The 17027-nt window shown below is 39.0% G+C and overlaps 1 protein-coding gene across 3 annotated transcripts in view; it reads left to right on the top strand.

The window, feature by feature from the left end:
* Positions 1 to 13452, top strand: part of homer2 (homer scaffold protein 2) — a 33473-nt gene extending 20021 nt beyond the window's left edge. For 2 of the 3 annotated variants that reach the window (XM_059349498.1, XM_059349481.1), the window contains 7 exons: positions 181 to 315; positions 628 to 720; positions 1517 to 1656; positions 3865 to 4021; positions 4598 to 4708; positions 8114 to 8194; positions 10847 to 13452. In XM_059349498.1, the coding sequence (XP_059205481.1) occupies positions 181 to 315; positions 628 to 720; positions 1517 to 1656; positions 3865 to 4021; positions 4598 to 4708; positions 8114 to 8194; positions 10847 to 11035 (906 nt within the window). In that variant the 3' untranslated portion in view covers positions 11036 to 13452. The remainder of the gene's footprint in view (positions 1 to 180; positions 316 to 627; positions 721 to 1516; positions 1657 to 3864; positions 4022 to 4597; positions 4709 to 8113; positions 8195 to 10846) is intronic. The other variant, XM_059349490.1, reaches the window with a different exon arrangement.
* The last annotated feature ends 3575 nt before the right edge of the window (positions 13453 to 17027 follow it).

The raw sequence follows: 17027 nt of genomic DNA, 5'->3' as shown, positions 1-17027 counted from the left end.
AGTAGGACTATTCATCCTGTTCCTGCTGGAGCTCATTCTTCAAATCTCTTGGCTGAATGACAGCACAACTTTCAAAACACAGCAGCAGACATGTTTCTGAGGGAGTGTGTCAGTCTGATAGACCTGAGAAACCATTGTGTAAGTCTTGGGGTTGCAAATGAATATGTTGCTTTGTCCTAGCAGGTGATCATCAACAGTACCATCACACCCAACATGACGTTCACCAAGACATCGCAGAAGTTTGGTCAGTGGGCGGACAGCAGGGCCAACACTGTGTTCGGACTGGGCTTTGCTTCGGAGCAGCAACTGGCCAAGGTGAGAGGAGACATCTCTGCAACATCACATGACAGAAGCATCCATAAAGCTTGAAGATAATTCACTTATGTATTTGTCCTGAAACTAGAGTGTGACGGTGCAAAATTGGTTATTAATTGAATCCGATGGGGAAGAGAAGCAATCAGAAAAAGATTTAGGGGCCATATCTGATTCTTAAATCCCGACTTTCACTCAATAATTGGCTGATCATCTCCCAAAACATGTTAAAATGAGCCATGCTGCGTTTGACATTTCAGCCTATACTGCCACTGATCATCACAGCTCTTTCGCATCTCTCTCTTCAATTTTCAGTTTTCTGAGAAGTTCCAGGAGGTAAAGGAAGCGGCCAAGCTAGCGAGGGACAAATCTCAAGACAAGGTGGAGACAATGAGTAATCACTCCCAGGTAAATTATATCTCTCTGCTGTCTGAAATTCTGATTCAGTACACCACCTCTGCTGTCCTGCTGTCTCCTCTACAGTCACTGTTGGCCTTTACATGGAAAAAAATAGCAACACAGCGGAGGAAAGAAGCACTAAAACATTTCAGTTAATCTTACTTTTCTTCACAAACACCAACGTGTACAGATTCCGTGTTTAGAAATAGCTTCTGGCATAATCAGGCATTAAAAAGAGTTAACTTCAAATATTTATATGAACACAGGCCTGTGAAGCTTGTGTTGAATATTACATGTCAACCCAACAGAAATCATTCATATTAGAGTGTGAATTGTCATAAAAGAGAGGTCAAAGGTCATTCTGAGCTACTTACTACCACCACAGCAGTTCAGAGAACAAGGAAGCCAGTGGCGATAATAAAACAATTAAAGCTTCTTAGTTTAAAACAAATGATGTCAAATTGATAATTCTGTCAGTAAGATCCAGCAGCCTTCTCTCTGCCTGCACTGACTCCAGATGGCAGAAATCAGACTCAGCTCTGAGACACACAAAGCTGCAGGGCCATATGACATGACAAATTCTGGCATCAGTTTTTACCCACTCCTTCGCTGTCATCACTGGCTTGTCCAGGGTGTTTACAGTGTTTCACCGAAAGGACCCCAGAGGCCTTTTTCACAGTCAGAGCAAGATTTATGAGACACATATTTATGGATTTTAACCTATCAGACCTCTAGAAAGACCTGCAGGTAGACTGAATTAAAACCTGTCCTGAACCATAACACGCCTCCCTCTGTTCCTTACCAGGAGTCTGGACGTGAGACGCCTTCAACCAACCAGGCGTCCAGCATTAATGGGACAGATGATGAGAAAATCTCTCATGTTGGCCCCGAGGCTGCAGTGCTGAAGACTGAGAACGAACGTCTCAAGAGTGCCGTAGAACAGAGGTAAGGTTCCCTCTCATGGAAACCACAAAAGAACGTCTTCAATGTGACGTGCATCTAAATGTTTCCTTTCCTTTCATGACGAAATCACGTGCCACATAATCTCACACAACAGCAAAACTCACTTCAAAGGGAATTATATCATTTGAACTCACAGTAGCTCCTGAGCACTTTCACGCTTTCCCCCCCCCTTGTCTTCTAATTGTCTTTGCATCAAATTGTGCTCAAATGTTCTTCCTCTTCATTTTATTGCTGCTTGGATGATATCATGTCCCCTAGGGGCTCAGAAATCATCTGATCTAATCAAAAGAGTGACACTGCTCGACTCCACCATTCGGTTCTATGGCTTTTATAATCCAGATGCTGAGTGTATAAATCTGTAATTGCATGAAACACCAGATGTGGTTCCAGATGGAATTAAAATGACCCAAGGGCACCAGAGTCAACTAAAACTACAGTGAGAAAATGTAGACAGAATTAGTGCTGGGTAGCAACAAAAATTCATTGAGACACATTTGATCCAGATGGGATAAACAGCTCTGAGGTATTAAAAAAAGACCAATTAGCAGACCTTTCATGGCAATACTTTAGACTTAACACACACAAGAAAATAAGACATAGATCATCTGCACGAGTGGTGTTAGTAATGCTCTATTTTCCAGTAGTTCCTCGAAAGGAGCTGGCATATAATTATACATTAATTCCTGGACAGGACAATTCAGTGCTAATGATATGGAAGATTGCTAGTGTGACCTATAACCTCTTAATCAGTACACAGCATTTAAAATATGTATTCATCTACAGGGAAGTATATCATTCAACAAATACAGAAGTTTCCTGTGAAAAATGACTAATGGATATACATTTAATTTGTTGGTTGATTTATGATATGCTTTATGCAGAAGCCCTGATTTTTTTTTTCCACGTTTCTTTTTTTTTCTACAATATTTTTCCCTTCACCTTTGAAAAAAAATAGGTGGAAAAAATATTTCTAAATCGACCACCTTTTGTTACAGATTAAAAAAAATATTTCTTATCACTTATGCTCTCTTAGGTGAAACCTTTGTCCTATTGAAGTTGATATTTATCTTACAAGAATCTTTATATAATATACTGTACAAATATTTTTTTCTTTCCTATTATTTTCTGGCCTTTTCTTACTTCATTGGTTGAAGTTTACCTTGAAAAAAATAATGCCTATTAGCTATATTTTATTCGTTATTTAAAATCAACAGTCTCTTCACTTCCCATCCAGTCGCCTCAGAAAATATAAATCCATTGAAAAGGTATACCTTCTAAGCCCAGAGGAAGGAACATTGTTGCAAAAAAAAAAAAAAGTCAGCTATAGAAATCTAAAGTGCTTCTCTCTTCTTTGCAAGTTGTTAGTTTCTGCCTAATTAATATTTTCTTTGGTATACATCAACTAGTTCAATAAAAACAATCCTTTGGGCAACTTATTAAACGTAACTGTCTCTCGTAATTAGTACTAAATCAGAAAGTTATTTTCAGGCAACATCCTAGGGAATTATTAGGAAATTACAAATCTGTAAAGTAAAGCTGAACAAAATGTTGTTAAAAGAGAAACATTTGTTTGGGCTCAGTGCATCAGGCTTAAATGTATCGTTAAACTTCTCCAGCTTGTGGTTCTAAAACACAGTTTGGTCCACCATTTGCTCTCTGTCTTTGTTGGCCCTTTTTCATGCCTTCACAAGGCTTTGAGATTTTGTTTTGTGGAAGTGTGTCATAGCAGTGAAACAGCCGAGGACTGCAGAATGCTGCGCTGCAAGTCTGTCCGCATTTGATGGAGAGCAGAACACTTCAAACCAACCATGCATAAGGAAGGGAACAGTGATGCATACTAAATATACATCACAACCTCTCTGACCTTATTGATAAGACAGAAACAAACACTCTGCGGTATGAAAAGATAACAAAATGTATGTTGGCACATATCCATGCTGCAGCTCATTAGACCTTTGAAGACTTTTCCACCCATTTCCTTTTTTTCTGATTGAAATATCTCTTGACAATGTGATGTACATCACAGCTAATTAAATAGTCATGAGTGGAAGGATTCTGTGGCATTATGTGTCATGTCAGTGGGCACAAGCCCCAGGCATTTCAGCACTAACTTGTCTAAATTGTCCCTACATTAATAACTTTCCTCCTGGATCCTTCTCTCTCCCTGTCTCTGTCTCTCCTGTCTGACAGCAACACCAACGCCAAGAAGTGGGAAACAGAGCTGCAGACTTTAAGAGAAAATAATGCCAGGCTGGTGGACGCACTGCAGGAGTCCTCCGCTAACGTAGAGAGCTGGAAGAAACAACTTAGTGCCTACAAGGAAGAGAGTGACACGCTCAGGGAAAAGGTAATACAGTCAGGGGAGTTAAATAATGTACACAAACCCAATAATTCTGCTGGCAGGAAAGGTGACAGGTTGGGAACACTGTTGCCTCTTTTATAACAGGCACACAAACTGCACTACAAACTGTCACAAAATGAGTTGATGATCCATCCTCGTTAAATTAATCTGTCACTTAAAATCTGTATAGTGGGATGGTGAGTGAATCCCTCAGCAAATTGTGATAAATCGCCAGTTTCTTCACTCTAAGTGAGGAAAGTGTTGTGCATTTTATTAGTTTCTGTGTTCCCTGCACCAGAGTCCACTATAAATAGAATCATTTTAGTTTCATAATCAATGTGGGCTGCTGCTGCAGCTGGGCTGGTGTTGCAATGATACTCTTCATTTTGTAAGATGCTGCAAGTTTTTTTCCTGTCAGTTTACAAGATGACATCACTTTTAATATTCAGCATATTCAGGATTTCTCAAACACAAATTAACAAATATGATGGGCAAACAAAAATGGGAATATGTTTTAAAACATGTATCACAATAACAATGTGACATGTTTAATAAACAACTTTTTTCCCTTTGTGTGTGCAGATTGCAGAACTAGAAGCTCAGTGTAACGAAGCCAATCTGGAGAAGCAGAAAAACGCCCAACTGTCTGTACGAGTGCAGGAGCTGGAGACTGAGCTGCAGGACAAAGAGCAGGTGAGACTCCTCTCAACCCCTTTTGTTCCATGACTAATGTACTGCAGGATTGTCTGTAAAGTTTCTAAAACAATGCTTTCCTGGAAGTTTACTTTGACAATTTTGGATTCACTCAGTCCCCTTCATTCTTTTTTCATACACAAGAAACCCAGTCTTCATGTTTACACCCTCCTTTTCATCTCTGAATGTTAAAGATCTACTTTCTCCTCCTCACACCAACATTTCAGTGTGGCTCCACACTGTGCACCAGCTCTTCGCATCCTACTCTGTACCACTCCTCTCCCTCAGGAGGTGATTACACCTTGGTAGAAAATGATAGGTTTTGTTGTGGGATCTTGGGTTTTGTATGGATCGGTCTTGTTATTTTTGCCTACCCAGCTGAACCCAGACCTTTTTGCCGCCCAATGTTTTTCTCTCAATTTCCTTTTATCTTATTTTCTGTGCTGCTGTTTTTTCCCCACCAATTTACTTAATGTCCATCCTGTTCTGGTTCAATTGAACTCCACTGTGAAAATAGTCAGACTGGGGTGATGTGAATTCATCCACTGGCTTTGTCTGTTGTCAGAGCAGCAGGAAATTTTTTGGCACAAATGCCATTAGCAGCATCGCCTTATGTCAACTGCATCAGTCATCCATAATCCAAACTAGCTGACTGTCAGCTCAGCGGGGCATAATGGTGCTGTTATTTCTAATGAGGATGGGCCCCGCACGGCCACACGCTCTTTTGACCTTTGCTCGTTCCTGGTTAAATGCTGTTCCTGTCTGCAGAGAAATGATTAAGACTGACTTCTCACAATCTTTGATGGGGAGACACAGTCACAGTGGGGAAAAAAGGCAGCAAAATTCTCAATGTGATGAAATGAGCAACAATCAGCCTGTGTGAATCAAAGGGAAAGATGAACAAAACACATTTAGTTACCATAAGGATAATAAGTAGAGAAGTCCATACATATTTCTGTTTCAACTGCAAAAGACAGTATTTTCTTCTGTTCACACTGCTCTTCAAAGTATGTTGTAGATATCTGGCCAAGACCTTTTAAACATTTTCTAGTTTGGTGACAAATACCAACTGCTTTCTAACTTTTGGTGCAGTTTATGTACTTGTAGCAGCAAAAAAGGGGTAAGAATTTCCCAAAGCCATCTTCATCAGAGCTTCAACTAACAATTATCATCATTATCGATTCATCTCCAAAATATTTTCTTGATAAATCGTTTTGTATTTAAAACACCAAAAAACAATAAAAAGATATGCAAATCAGCATTTCCCAGAGCTCAATGTGATGTCATCAAGTGTTGCCATTTGTTATTACAAATGTACTTTAATTCAAGATAACAAAAAGCAGCATTTCTCACATTTGAGAACCTTGAATCCTCAACTGTCATTTTGTCCTTAAAAAAAGACTTTATTGATTATCGATAATAGTAGAAGATTAATTTCATGTTGAGCAACTAATCATTAAAGCTCTAGTCTTCATATTGGTTGTTAAGTCTGATCAACGTTATCAAAGTCAGATGTACAGTCACATTGAACAGAGAAGAACGGTAAGTACATCCACGCCTTTCAGATGCAGGAACCTGGAAATTTTCAATTCTTTTTCTTCATAGATGACCAATTGATCCTCAAATATCTTGTTGATTTATTAGCATCAATTAAATAACTCATTATTTACTTTGAATTTAATATTGTTGCAAAATAAGGACGTTTTTAAAGACACTCTGCAGCTTAAAGACCCTTTTAATTCCCTGAGGTAAACGGTGTGTCTGGGATATTCTAGTTTAGCACCTGGCAGCCTGAGTATTAATAGAAGGTATATAAATCTTTCCTTGGAGCGGTTTTGCTTACACAACAACAGGAAGGAGGTACTTCAAAGAGCTGGAGGAGCTGATTTTGAAAGATTATAAGCAAAGAATCATGTCCTTCAGGGGCTTAAGCATTTCCACACTCCTGTGAATCAGCCGTAATGCTCCGAACAGTGACCGAGGGGCCTGCAGGAGGACGTCTCATTGTTTGCAGAGCACTGATACAGCAGACGGTGACTCACCCCCCCCCCCCCCCTCGTCTAGAGAAGCACACGCTCAACTCCTCCAATTAAAAACATGCCGATGAATTATTAAGCATTCACTGTGGCGCTGACCCCAGCGCTGGCCAGACGTGAACTAATAGAACAAAGCTGCAGCAGGTGACAAAGACTCGGCCAATTATTACTTGGGTGTGGAAGTGCTCAGAGCAATATATGGATGCTATGAAACTGTGTGTGTGTGTGTGCGTGTGTGCATGTGTGACATAAAACTTTCAGAGCAATAACAGATGTTTGGTCTTTTCTTTCTCAACTATTTTACCTTTCATTGTTCTTTAGCTGCTTTGTATCGCTGCCATCTTTGTATTGCTGCCATCTTTCCACCTGAAATCTGTCTGTGAAAATGAGTATCAAAAAAGCTGGCATCAAGTAAATGATTCCTGCTCTTCATTACCTCCACCAAGGTTTGATTCGGTTCGTTTGTCAGCAAGATTATTGAAAAACTGCCAGCCCGACTTTCATGAAACTTTGAGGAAGGGCATGGGTCAAGGAAGAAGTCATTAAAATTTGCCATTAAACGCAAATTTTCTTATCATCGTTTGGTTTCCTGCTTTATATCACTGCTATCTTTGTTTGGTATCACTTGAAATGTGTCTATAGCATGGAAGAGCTGCCATCAAGTGCTTGATTTGTACCATTCTTTACTGACTCTTTGATCAGAGGGTTTATGATTTTTTTTTTTTTTTTTATTCAGACAGTTCTTGTAGAACTACTTCAGTAAGGAACATTTCCAGATTTCTTTGATCAATGCCAGCATATTTTTCTGACAGCTGTGCATTACAAGGTTTTCATACTTGACCAAGAAAACCAAAATGAATCTTCTACAAATATTCTCTCATTTCCTCTAAACTGAGTGGAGACACAGAGATAATATAACAATTGTGTTGATGCTTGAAACCTGCATAGGCCCTGCTGTTTGTCCACACAGAAAAATGATCAGGAATCATTAAGAGAATCAATAAAGAATTGGACCGACAAACAGAAATGATATTGTCATTGGTATCAGTGAAATCTTATCAATTCCCTTCCCTAATGCGTCTTCACTTTCTTGCTGAGAGTTAGATGAGAAGATCGATGCAGCTCTTGTCTGTGCTGTAAATTGGAAGCGGATGCCAGGAGACAGTTGGTTAAGCTTAGCATAAAGACTAGAGACACAACATACTGATATGAGAAATGGATTAATATTCTCATCAAGCATATTTCCCCATATGTCAAACTATTTCCTTAACAACATCATAGTTCATTTAACAAATCAATACAAAGAGAATCAACCTGAAATGTTCTGTTGCCTTTTGAATTACTGGTTTCTGTATCTTTTTTTCCCCAGGAGCTGGAGAACCTGAGGAAGCAAGCAGAGATAATCCCTCAGCTCATGGCAGAGTGCGAGACTATCACTGCAAAAATGCAGGTATGTTCAAAAGCACAGAGGAATCCCTCAAACCCCACACTTCTCTCAGGTGTGATTTACAGCAGAGTATAAAAGCTCGAGCTTACAGCACACGTGAGTACATGATGTCTGACACGGCGAGGTAACACACGCTCTGAGGCGTAAGCAGCGCTTTCAGACGGAGGTAAAGAATGAGAGATCCTATTCACCACTCTGCCTGAGGGCTGGTGACTGAACATTCGCATCACGTGTCTCACTAACGCACATCGTGGTCACTGTATCTATTAATAATGGTCCATCCCCAGTACAGCACTGAGTGGATTATTGCCTCTTTGAAAAGGTTTCCTTTTCTTTGTCTGTGAAAGAGAGATACTACATCTCTGTCACGCCTTATTAGTTTCCTCGCGCTGCAGATTTGATCTGTTTTGCTGACTACAAAAGCAGCTGGAGTTGTTTGAGAGCTTTATTTATTTTTTTTACTTATTTTTATTGAACTTCTCCAACATATGCATTTACTTGTCACAACATGACACAAATCACAACAATTAACATCACCGCTTGACAAAATACACTAAGCCCTATGTGGAAATGAACATATACATGAACAAAGCATCAACGACAATAAAAACACCCAAAAACAAGAACAAAAGAGAACTGCCAACCACTGATTGTGGGAAGGGAAAGGTTCAGGGAATGTTTAGATACAAACATTTTTTTCCAAAGTAGGAGAGGAAAGGCTTCCAGACTTCAAGAATCATCTTTACTGAGCCATTTGTGAAGTTTAAAGTGTGTTTGAGAGTCTTAATAACCAAGTCTGATGACATTTCTGTGAGCTGTTAAGCGTGAGAATCTTGTTGCATAAAAACGATCCAGATTCACGCCCATCGACTGTAACAAAGAGCACCTGTTCGTCAAGGCTCATTCCTTATTGAGTAATATCAGACTTTCTGTAAAACCAGAAGTGCCAGGCTTGCTGAATGACTGTACACCCCGTTAGTGCCAAGTCTGACATGAGCCGCATGGATAGTGACGCTCATGTCGCCCTGTTCTGACTGAGTCAGAGCAGGATTTTATCATCCAAGCTGTCGTTCATGTGATGCCTTTCAAACTGGGGCAGGGAGGTGAACAAAACCAACAGTGGCATGCCTGAAGTTCTTGTGCTTCACAAAGCTCGACCGCCTGGTTTGTTTCTGCAACATTCAGCTGGATGAATGACAGTGACAACAGAACCGGCTGAAGCAGGAGTTTATCTAACCAGCTCCCCAAACTGAGGAGCAACACAGACAAAGGAATTTCTCAAATACCTCTGTTTATCCTGGAGGCCCAACATGAAAACTCAGCCTCAGTCTGTTCATTTAAAACTTAATTTCTGAAGTAAAAATGTTTGTTTTTTTCTGTGGCTTAGCTCTACTTAAATATGAATCCACTTACTCTACCTCTGTTTGTGGTAATGGTTGTCTCTATTTAAAGAAGACACCCCACGTGGAGGTCAGGTTTCAGGAGTCAGCTGGAAGATACAGTCATGCAGGCGCAACACCCATTTAGCACTCCTATTTTAAACCCCTCCCTTCAATGGTATCTTTGGCATTAATGTGTCAATCGTGTTGCCTGCCAGTCTGAAACCTTTGCTTTACCCTCCCATCCTCACAGAAAAATGTGCCTCTCCTAAATATCTCTCTGTTTCAGTCCTGATGATGTAGATGGGGATTGTTTTCTTTTTTTTTTTCAAAGGAGTGAAATACTGAGTTGAGTTTCTCTCTTTTTTTTTTTTACAATAGCTGTAAGAAGCTCTTTCTTTGGTTTGGCATCTCTGATAAGATAAAGACAAAAAAGACAAACTTGCACTGCTAACTCAAATGTATCCCTCCTCAGAAATGAATTCCCTGAGTCCACCATCTGCTGTAATGAAAGGTTGTCATGATAACAGAATTTTAAACTTCAATACAATACTCCTTTTAGAAATAAAAACGGATACTTCCTTTGATACCACAGCAAAAAAACAAACAGTCCTTGGCACACAACTTTTTCTTTTAACAACCTGCATTACAGTGCTGGTACAGAATATGTCAATCACTCAACACACAACTGATTTTATTCCCTGTTGGTTTTTCTTTACCAACAGATTTGTTAACATATAAGGAATCATTAGTAAAACATAAGTCCTATGGACTATATATTTGTAAATGTTTTAATGGTTAATAATTGGTTTATAAAAGATTTATAAACATTATTTTGATGACTAGTATAGCATTGCAACTGATAATACTTTGTTAAATTGTCAATACACACTTTGTAAAGTATCTATAAACCTCATTAAGATAGTTAATTCTTTGGAAAATTGCTATTATGTAGCCTAAAATTATTTTGTTCTGGATAATTGCTGTCCTTAATTTATTTTTAACTGACCCTCCTATCATTAAAAAACATGTAATTTAATGTATTAATTGTTATAATCTGTGCAACAATAAACTGTTAAATAACATTATTTACAGCATTGAAAATAGATTTTACACATGTATTATCATTTTATGGTTTGACAACTGTAAAATAACTTAACGTATGAACTATTAATAGGCCATTTATTAATAATGTTTATTATAAAGTGTTATAAATTATCGGTACTTTTGACAACCTTATTTGAATATAACATTTTTTTCTGCTATTCGTCCACAGACTGCCGAGACGCAGAACAAGGAGCTAGAAGGGAGGATACAGGGTCTTCAGCTGGACATCGACGACAGTCAACAAAAGCAGGGCAACATGAAGGGCGAGCTGAAGAAGTTCATGGATATGCTGGATGGAAAGATAGACGAGCTGCATGAGCTCAGGCAGGGGCTCTCCAAGCTAGGTGTTGATAACTGAGTAAAGTGGCACTGAGCTGAAAGGGTCAGAGGTCAGGTACGAAGGATTCACTACAGTTTGTCTTCAGGGCAGAAACTATGTGGCACCTCCTCCCCCCAAGGTGATGCCCACTCAGACACTATCAGCTTTGGCTTCTAATAAACACTACCATGTGAGAAAGAGATGTTTTTGGAGAGGGAGAGAGGGAGACTGGCAGGAGGAAAGCCAGCGTGGCTCCACCAAATGGCTCCACTTTTTGTGCGCTGGCATTCTGAAACCTAATCAAGAGTCACACTTTGAGCTTACTTATCCATTTCTGTGGGGGGAAATGGCTTTAAAAGGCTGGTGGTGGGTTCTTAGATTCTGTCCATCTGTCTTTTTTTTCTGAAGGCTGCAGCACTTCTTCACAGGCAGTGTGAGCTTTAGAGTAGAAGAGGGGACTTAAAAGGGCTAAAATGAATAACACACCAAGACAATGCTGTTCAGCATCACTCAAGTAATAATTGGTGTTAATCCTTGTGGCCCCCTCGGAGAATTAGAGATGACATCTTTCTACAGACTGTCCTTGCTGTTGCCTCTCGTCTATCTCAGGTGTGTAAGAAGGCAGTTTGTACTCATTAGATTATATGCACATACGTGACAAACGGCCGTGACACAAAGTGCCTCCAGGTGAGTTTAAATCCACCTGGCAAGGAGAACTGGCGTTGATGACCATCACCATAATAATAACTTGATATTTGTGAGTAAAATGAGATGAGAAGAACAGACAGACAGGCGAGATGAAAGTAATTGTTAATGGATGTTAATGTGGTGAAAAAACTCAAAGGACAACAGGTGTTTGCACAAAAAAAACTAGTCTGAAGAGGGACCGCAGCAGGAAGTCATCAACTCTCTTGTGGGTGTTTTCTGTGAACACTCCTTTTGATTATATTTGCATAAAGAACGCTCTCTTTTCTCAGGAGCATTCCTTCAGAAACATCCAAAATGAATAATAGGACTAGAGCCCGACTGGTTTTACAGGGGAAAAATTCACCAGTATGGCGACCGATATAATGAATTTTACAGATGGAATGAAAAAGAGACCTTTATGTGGATTGTGCTCCGACTTTGTACCAATATGACCCATGATGATGCGAAAAATATTTAACAGTATTATACATTACTATACAACACATTACATTATCAACCAATTCTAGAAATGAATATAGATATATAAATAAATAAATTAAAATGCTAAATTAACATTAGGACTGGATGTTCAGTACAAGTCAACTGCTAATTAAATAAAGAATAAAGAATAAATAAAAATTTATAAAAAAATAAAATAAGTAGCTTATATGATTTCTGAATAACTCCAAGGATCTTTTTTTGCATTATATTATCTGTAAATGAAAAATAATATTGGCGCATATTGGACAACATTTATAGCGTCACGCATCTGCAAATTTAATATTGTTGAATATTCGACTCCAAGTCCAACTTTCATGAAATTTGACTGGCGAAGTCTCCACTTCAACCAATAACAAAGAAATGTGTGTGTGTGTTTGCTGTTAAACAGACTTACAAACCAGCATACTGATGTCAGTGTGTGTCACATCCTGCCCCGACCACTTTCAACACGAACATCACCTTGGCAGTGATCATCACTTGCCCATACACTGATACCAATAGAGACCGATGTGCCTGTAATCGGTCGGGCTCTAATAGGACCCCAAGTTTCCTGTGAGTGTAGTGTAGTGTGGTGTTTTCTGTGTGTACAATAGTATTGTTGTCCATATGTAGGACAAAGACGTCTCCACAGCTGCTGATTTGCTTCCTACACACTGGTTTTTGTTATGGTGGTGGTTATTTTGGGGTGAGGGGACTTGGTGCTGCTCGATGGGTGAATAATGTGAAAGTGTACTTCACTAATAACATTTAGATGGCATGGGCCTTTTCACTACAAACCCTGTCAGATTCTTGGTTTTTGTTTTACATATTTATTTATTTTGGTGCCTCTCTGCAACTAGTGTTTCCAGAACATACCAAGTAAATCAACCTTAACCTAATGTCTCTATAGATGTATGATAATATATAAAGTATACCAAACTGTCGGGAGGTTTTATAAATGAGGATTTGTTTGCCGGACGGCATCGCAGCTGCTTTTGGATAAGTCCACCTTGAAACCTGGTACATTTGAGATCAAAGGCAAATGTTGTAATGGCATATTTACTGGGTAATATGATGTAATAAGTCTATATTTTTTCATCACTGTTTTGATCTATGAAGGGACATTTTTGCTTCTCTCTCTGTTTAACTCTACTGTTCATAAGTCACCTGAACCTGGAACACAAAGTATGATCCTTCCTTTTGAACCAATGCCTCTTGTGCACTTTTGTGACTCCTGTTCAATATTGTACAATAGTTAAAACAATTGTTAAAATTTAGTTTAATTACAATGCTGAGTTCAGTGTCTTCTTTTAACCTCTTCAATGCTCTGCGGGCACCAGCGCCCTTGGCTGACTTTTGTGTCCTTCAGAAGCTGTAACAGTTTAAATACTCATAATTTCATGACAGGAAGGGAGCAAAGTAATCTTCCAAAGTAAGGGTAAATAATAGTGAAAGAAAAAAATGGCACAGCCATTTTCAAAGAGGTCCCTTGACCTCTGACCTCAAGATATCTAAATGAAAATGGGTTCTATGGGTACTCACAGGTCTCCGCTTTACAGATCTACTTTATGATAATACCATTCAGTTTAGGGCAAAGATTATGCAGTTTTTCTGATGCAGTACAAATGTGAACTTTTGCTGAAATTTTCTGCATACTGGGGTCCCTTAACAGTGTTGGAATTGCATGAATTGGATATCGCTGGAAAGCTGAGACTCTTGTGGATTCAAAATGAAATTTTATCCATGTGTGATGAGGTTAGTCCCCACAGTAGCATTTCATTGCAGTAAGGGCATTTTTAAAAGAAAACACAAAATAGTTGTTGGGACCTCTAGGATAATCACAGCTTCATGAAACTTCACAGCCATCAACTAAAAACCTAGAGCATTCAGAGGGTGTATAGCTTTCCTAGGTATATTGACAATAATGAGGTTTTCTCAGCAGTTTCTAGAACAGAAATGCTTGCATCCAATCTCAGATAAAAGCAATTCTTAAAGAAATCTCCAAAATGTCAAAAGTGTTTTATACCAAATCATTTTTATGTTGTTCCTCAAGATCTTGGTGTTTTTAATGTGCTAATCTGATGGGATATTTGATAATTTACATTCTCAAGTGGACAAAAATGGTTAAATTTGGCATCAAATCTGTGTAACAAATTGCCAGTGCAAGTGAAAAGTGAGCCCTCACACATAAACATATTTATTACAGATGTATGATGAAAACAACACAGTGCTGAGCTGCATCTGAAATTAATTTCAGGATCCTGGTGTTTAGATGAAGAACAGCACTTCTGGTGTCATCCTAATGTCCATCTGCTATCTCCCACGAAAAAGACAAAATTGTGTCTGTGGAAGAGGTTGAGTTCAAGTCGTGGGCCACATCTTGGCGAGAGCTCCACAGAGAGAAGAGAGGAGGTTTCTATAATCCCCACTTAGTCACAAATCAGTATTGTGGTTTTCTGTGTAGGAAACTAAGATACTGTTAAAGCTTACAAATACGCTGACATTTTTAAAGTCTTGAGGCATTTTTTCCTGGATGAGAAGCTCAGAGAAGGAGGTGGAATGAACCTACAGCGCCAGAGCTGCATACCGACCAGGCTCGAGTACAGAAGCTCCGCCACCGCACGACTTTTTTTCTCTGATGTTGATTTAAATAGCACTAAATATAGCTGTAATCCTAACAGAGACACACATAACCAAAGCAAAAGAAGTGGGATTTAATCACAGCCAGTGACACGTATCAATTTCTCCAAGCAAATAAAGCAAACACACACATGAGCTTGTGTGAGGGATGGAAAAAGAAAACCTTTAACTCCACCGTCATGGCAGCACCGAGGAAATAACTGCAGGGGTAGATCAGGGGACATGTTGCCTTGGCAACTTAATCCCACTCTTTTTTTGTGAATAACAGTGATTGACAACGAGAGGTGTAGATACAGTGCAACAATTAATCTTTTAATTGCACAAGAGAGCCTGTCATCTCTCTCAGCCAGTGAGACTCTGATTGTCTTTTTCACTTTCAGACATCAGCTGGTTGGCACAGGGAACACTCATCAATACTCACAATAACCGCCAATTTAGGCTGAAATGATTCATCAACTGACCAATTTAGTGAGTTGACAGAAAATTAAAATCTTAAGTTTTATTTTCACTAAAAGTTAATGTAGTTGTTTTGTTAATTAAGCATTTTAATTATTTAGTCTGTACAATCATTATCATTACAAACATTATACTATATAATCCCATACAAAAATAATGAAAAAAAATGCCTGTGTGTAATGTGGAATATTGGAAAAAATTATACAAACTTAAAAATATATACACTTAAAAAAAACTATTATTGCACAAGCAGGTGACAGGTGACAATACATGGTGTAATGTGCTTCTCACAGTTTAACACAGTGGACTGAATACTAGAGCTGAAACACTTTGCAATCAACTCAGTTAAGTCAAATCAACTGACTAATGGATGAATAAACTATTTTGATGACTGAAATAAGTTTGAGTCACTTTTCAAGTCAAACTATATAAACCTTTTTGGTTTCCAGCTCATCAAAAGTGAGTATGTCAAACTAAATGCTAATAAACTGGATATCTTTGGGGTTTTTTGAGTGTTTGCTGAATAAAATAAAAATAAAAAAGTCACTTTTGTCTTTGGGGAAATTCGATCAGCATCTAGATCATGCCAACACAGTTTTTTAGCTGATGGTTGGTGATGTTGGTCGGTCTACCACTTCGGTCCAAACTGTTTGATGGAATTGCTTTAGATTTAGCACAAACATTTATGTTCTGCAGAAGATGAGTCCTAATCCTTATCCTTGAGGACTAAGAACTAAGGATGTGAAACCAAGAAAGAACATCCTTTAAATGATTTTCAAATATTTGTATTTTTTTTTTTACATTAGAAAAGTTTAGTGCTCATGGTAACTCATTCAGGGCTTTTACTTTCTCATTCAGGGTCCACTTTGTGAGACAACAAATAACATGACGACAGAATTTTCCAAACATTTTACAAACTTGCATGTGTTTTTTCTTTACTTTTATTAGATGGTGTGTCTTGTTTGGACAAAACATGAAAAATCTATCTGTGGACTCTTGATCTTGTCAACTTTCAGACTTTTTTTTTATAGGCTAAATTGAATTAATTAATCACAAGAAGCCTTACTCGTTGCCTTATATTCAGTTATCATCAGCTGTGCAGCTTGTGTCTGTGGCGTTAACCCTCTCAGCGAGGCTCATTGTGTGACTGGTGATGAGTGGGCGAGTTGGTGAAACATCATTAAGAGACTATGCTGCTCGGAGAGAGAGAGGGAGAGAGATTCTCTGCAGTTGCCATAGTAACATGCTGCAGAATTTCATGTTGACGTTCGATTGTGGGTTTTTCGTCTAAATGCCCGCCATGTGTGTCTTCCCCAAGGTGCGTGACCCGTCTCCCACTTGAATTACCTGGATGATACCGATAAATTTGACACACACATATACACACACACATACACACACACACACACAGCAGCAGCAAACAAGGTGATGTTCAGGAGCAGCTGCTCTCTAAAGTACACAGAGCTGAATAAACTGACTCACACCTGGCTGGGGATGTCTGAACTGTCGCTGCAGGAGAGAGGGCTGTGAGAGCGACGGCCACCACTGGATAGTACGATATACTCATCATCATCATGTGGGCGACAAATCTGCCAAAGCACACTCACCGGAGGTTCACCGGCACAGGTCGATAAGACTTCAGATGATGTGACTCATTTAAAGTACAGAGGGTTTCATTATGACACAGGTACAGCTAACCTGTGGAGAGCAGGAAACACCGTCGCCAATCAACAAGAAAAAGAAAAGTAAAGAAAAAAGTCCGTAAACC

The sequence above is a fragment of the Centropristis striata genome, chromosome 2 (genome assembly GCF_030273125.1).
Source record: "Centropristis striata isolate RG_2023a ecotype Rhode Island chromosome 2, C.striata_1.0, whole genome shotgun sequence".
Taxonomy (NCBI): Eukaryota; Metazoa; Chordata; class Actinopteri; order Perciformes; family Serranidae; genus Centropristis; species Centropristis striata.
Note: the sequence above shows the minus strand (reverse complement) of the source record. Positions and strands in the feature narration are given on the sequence as shown.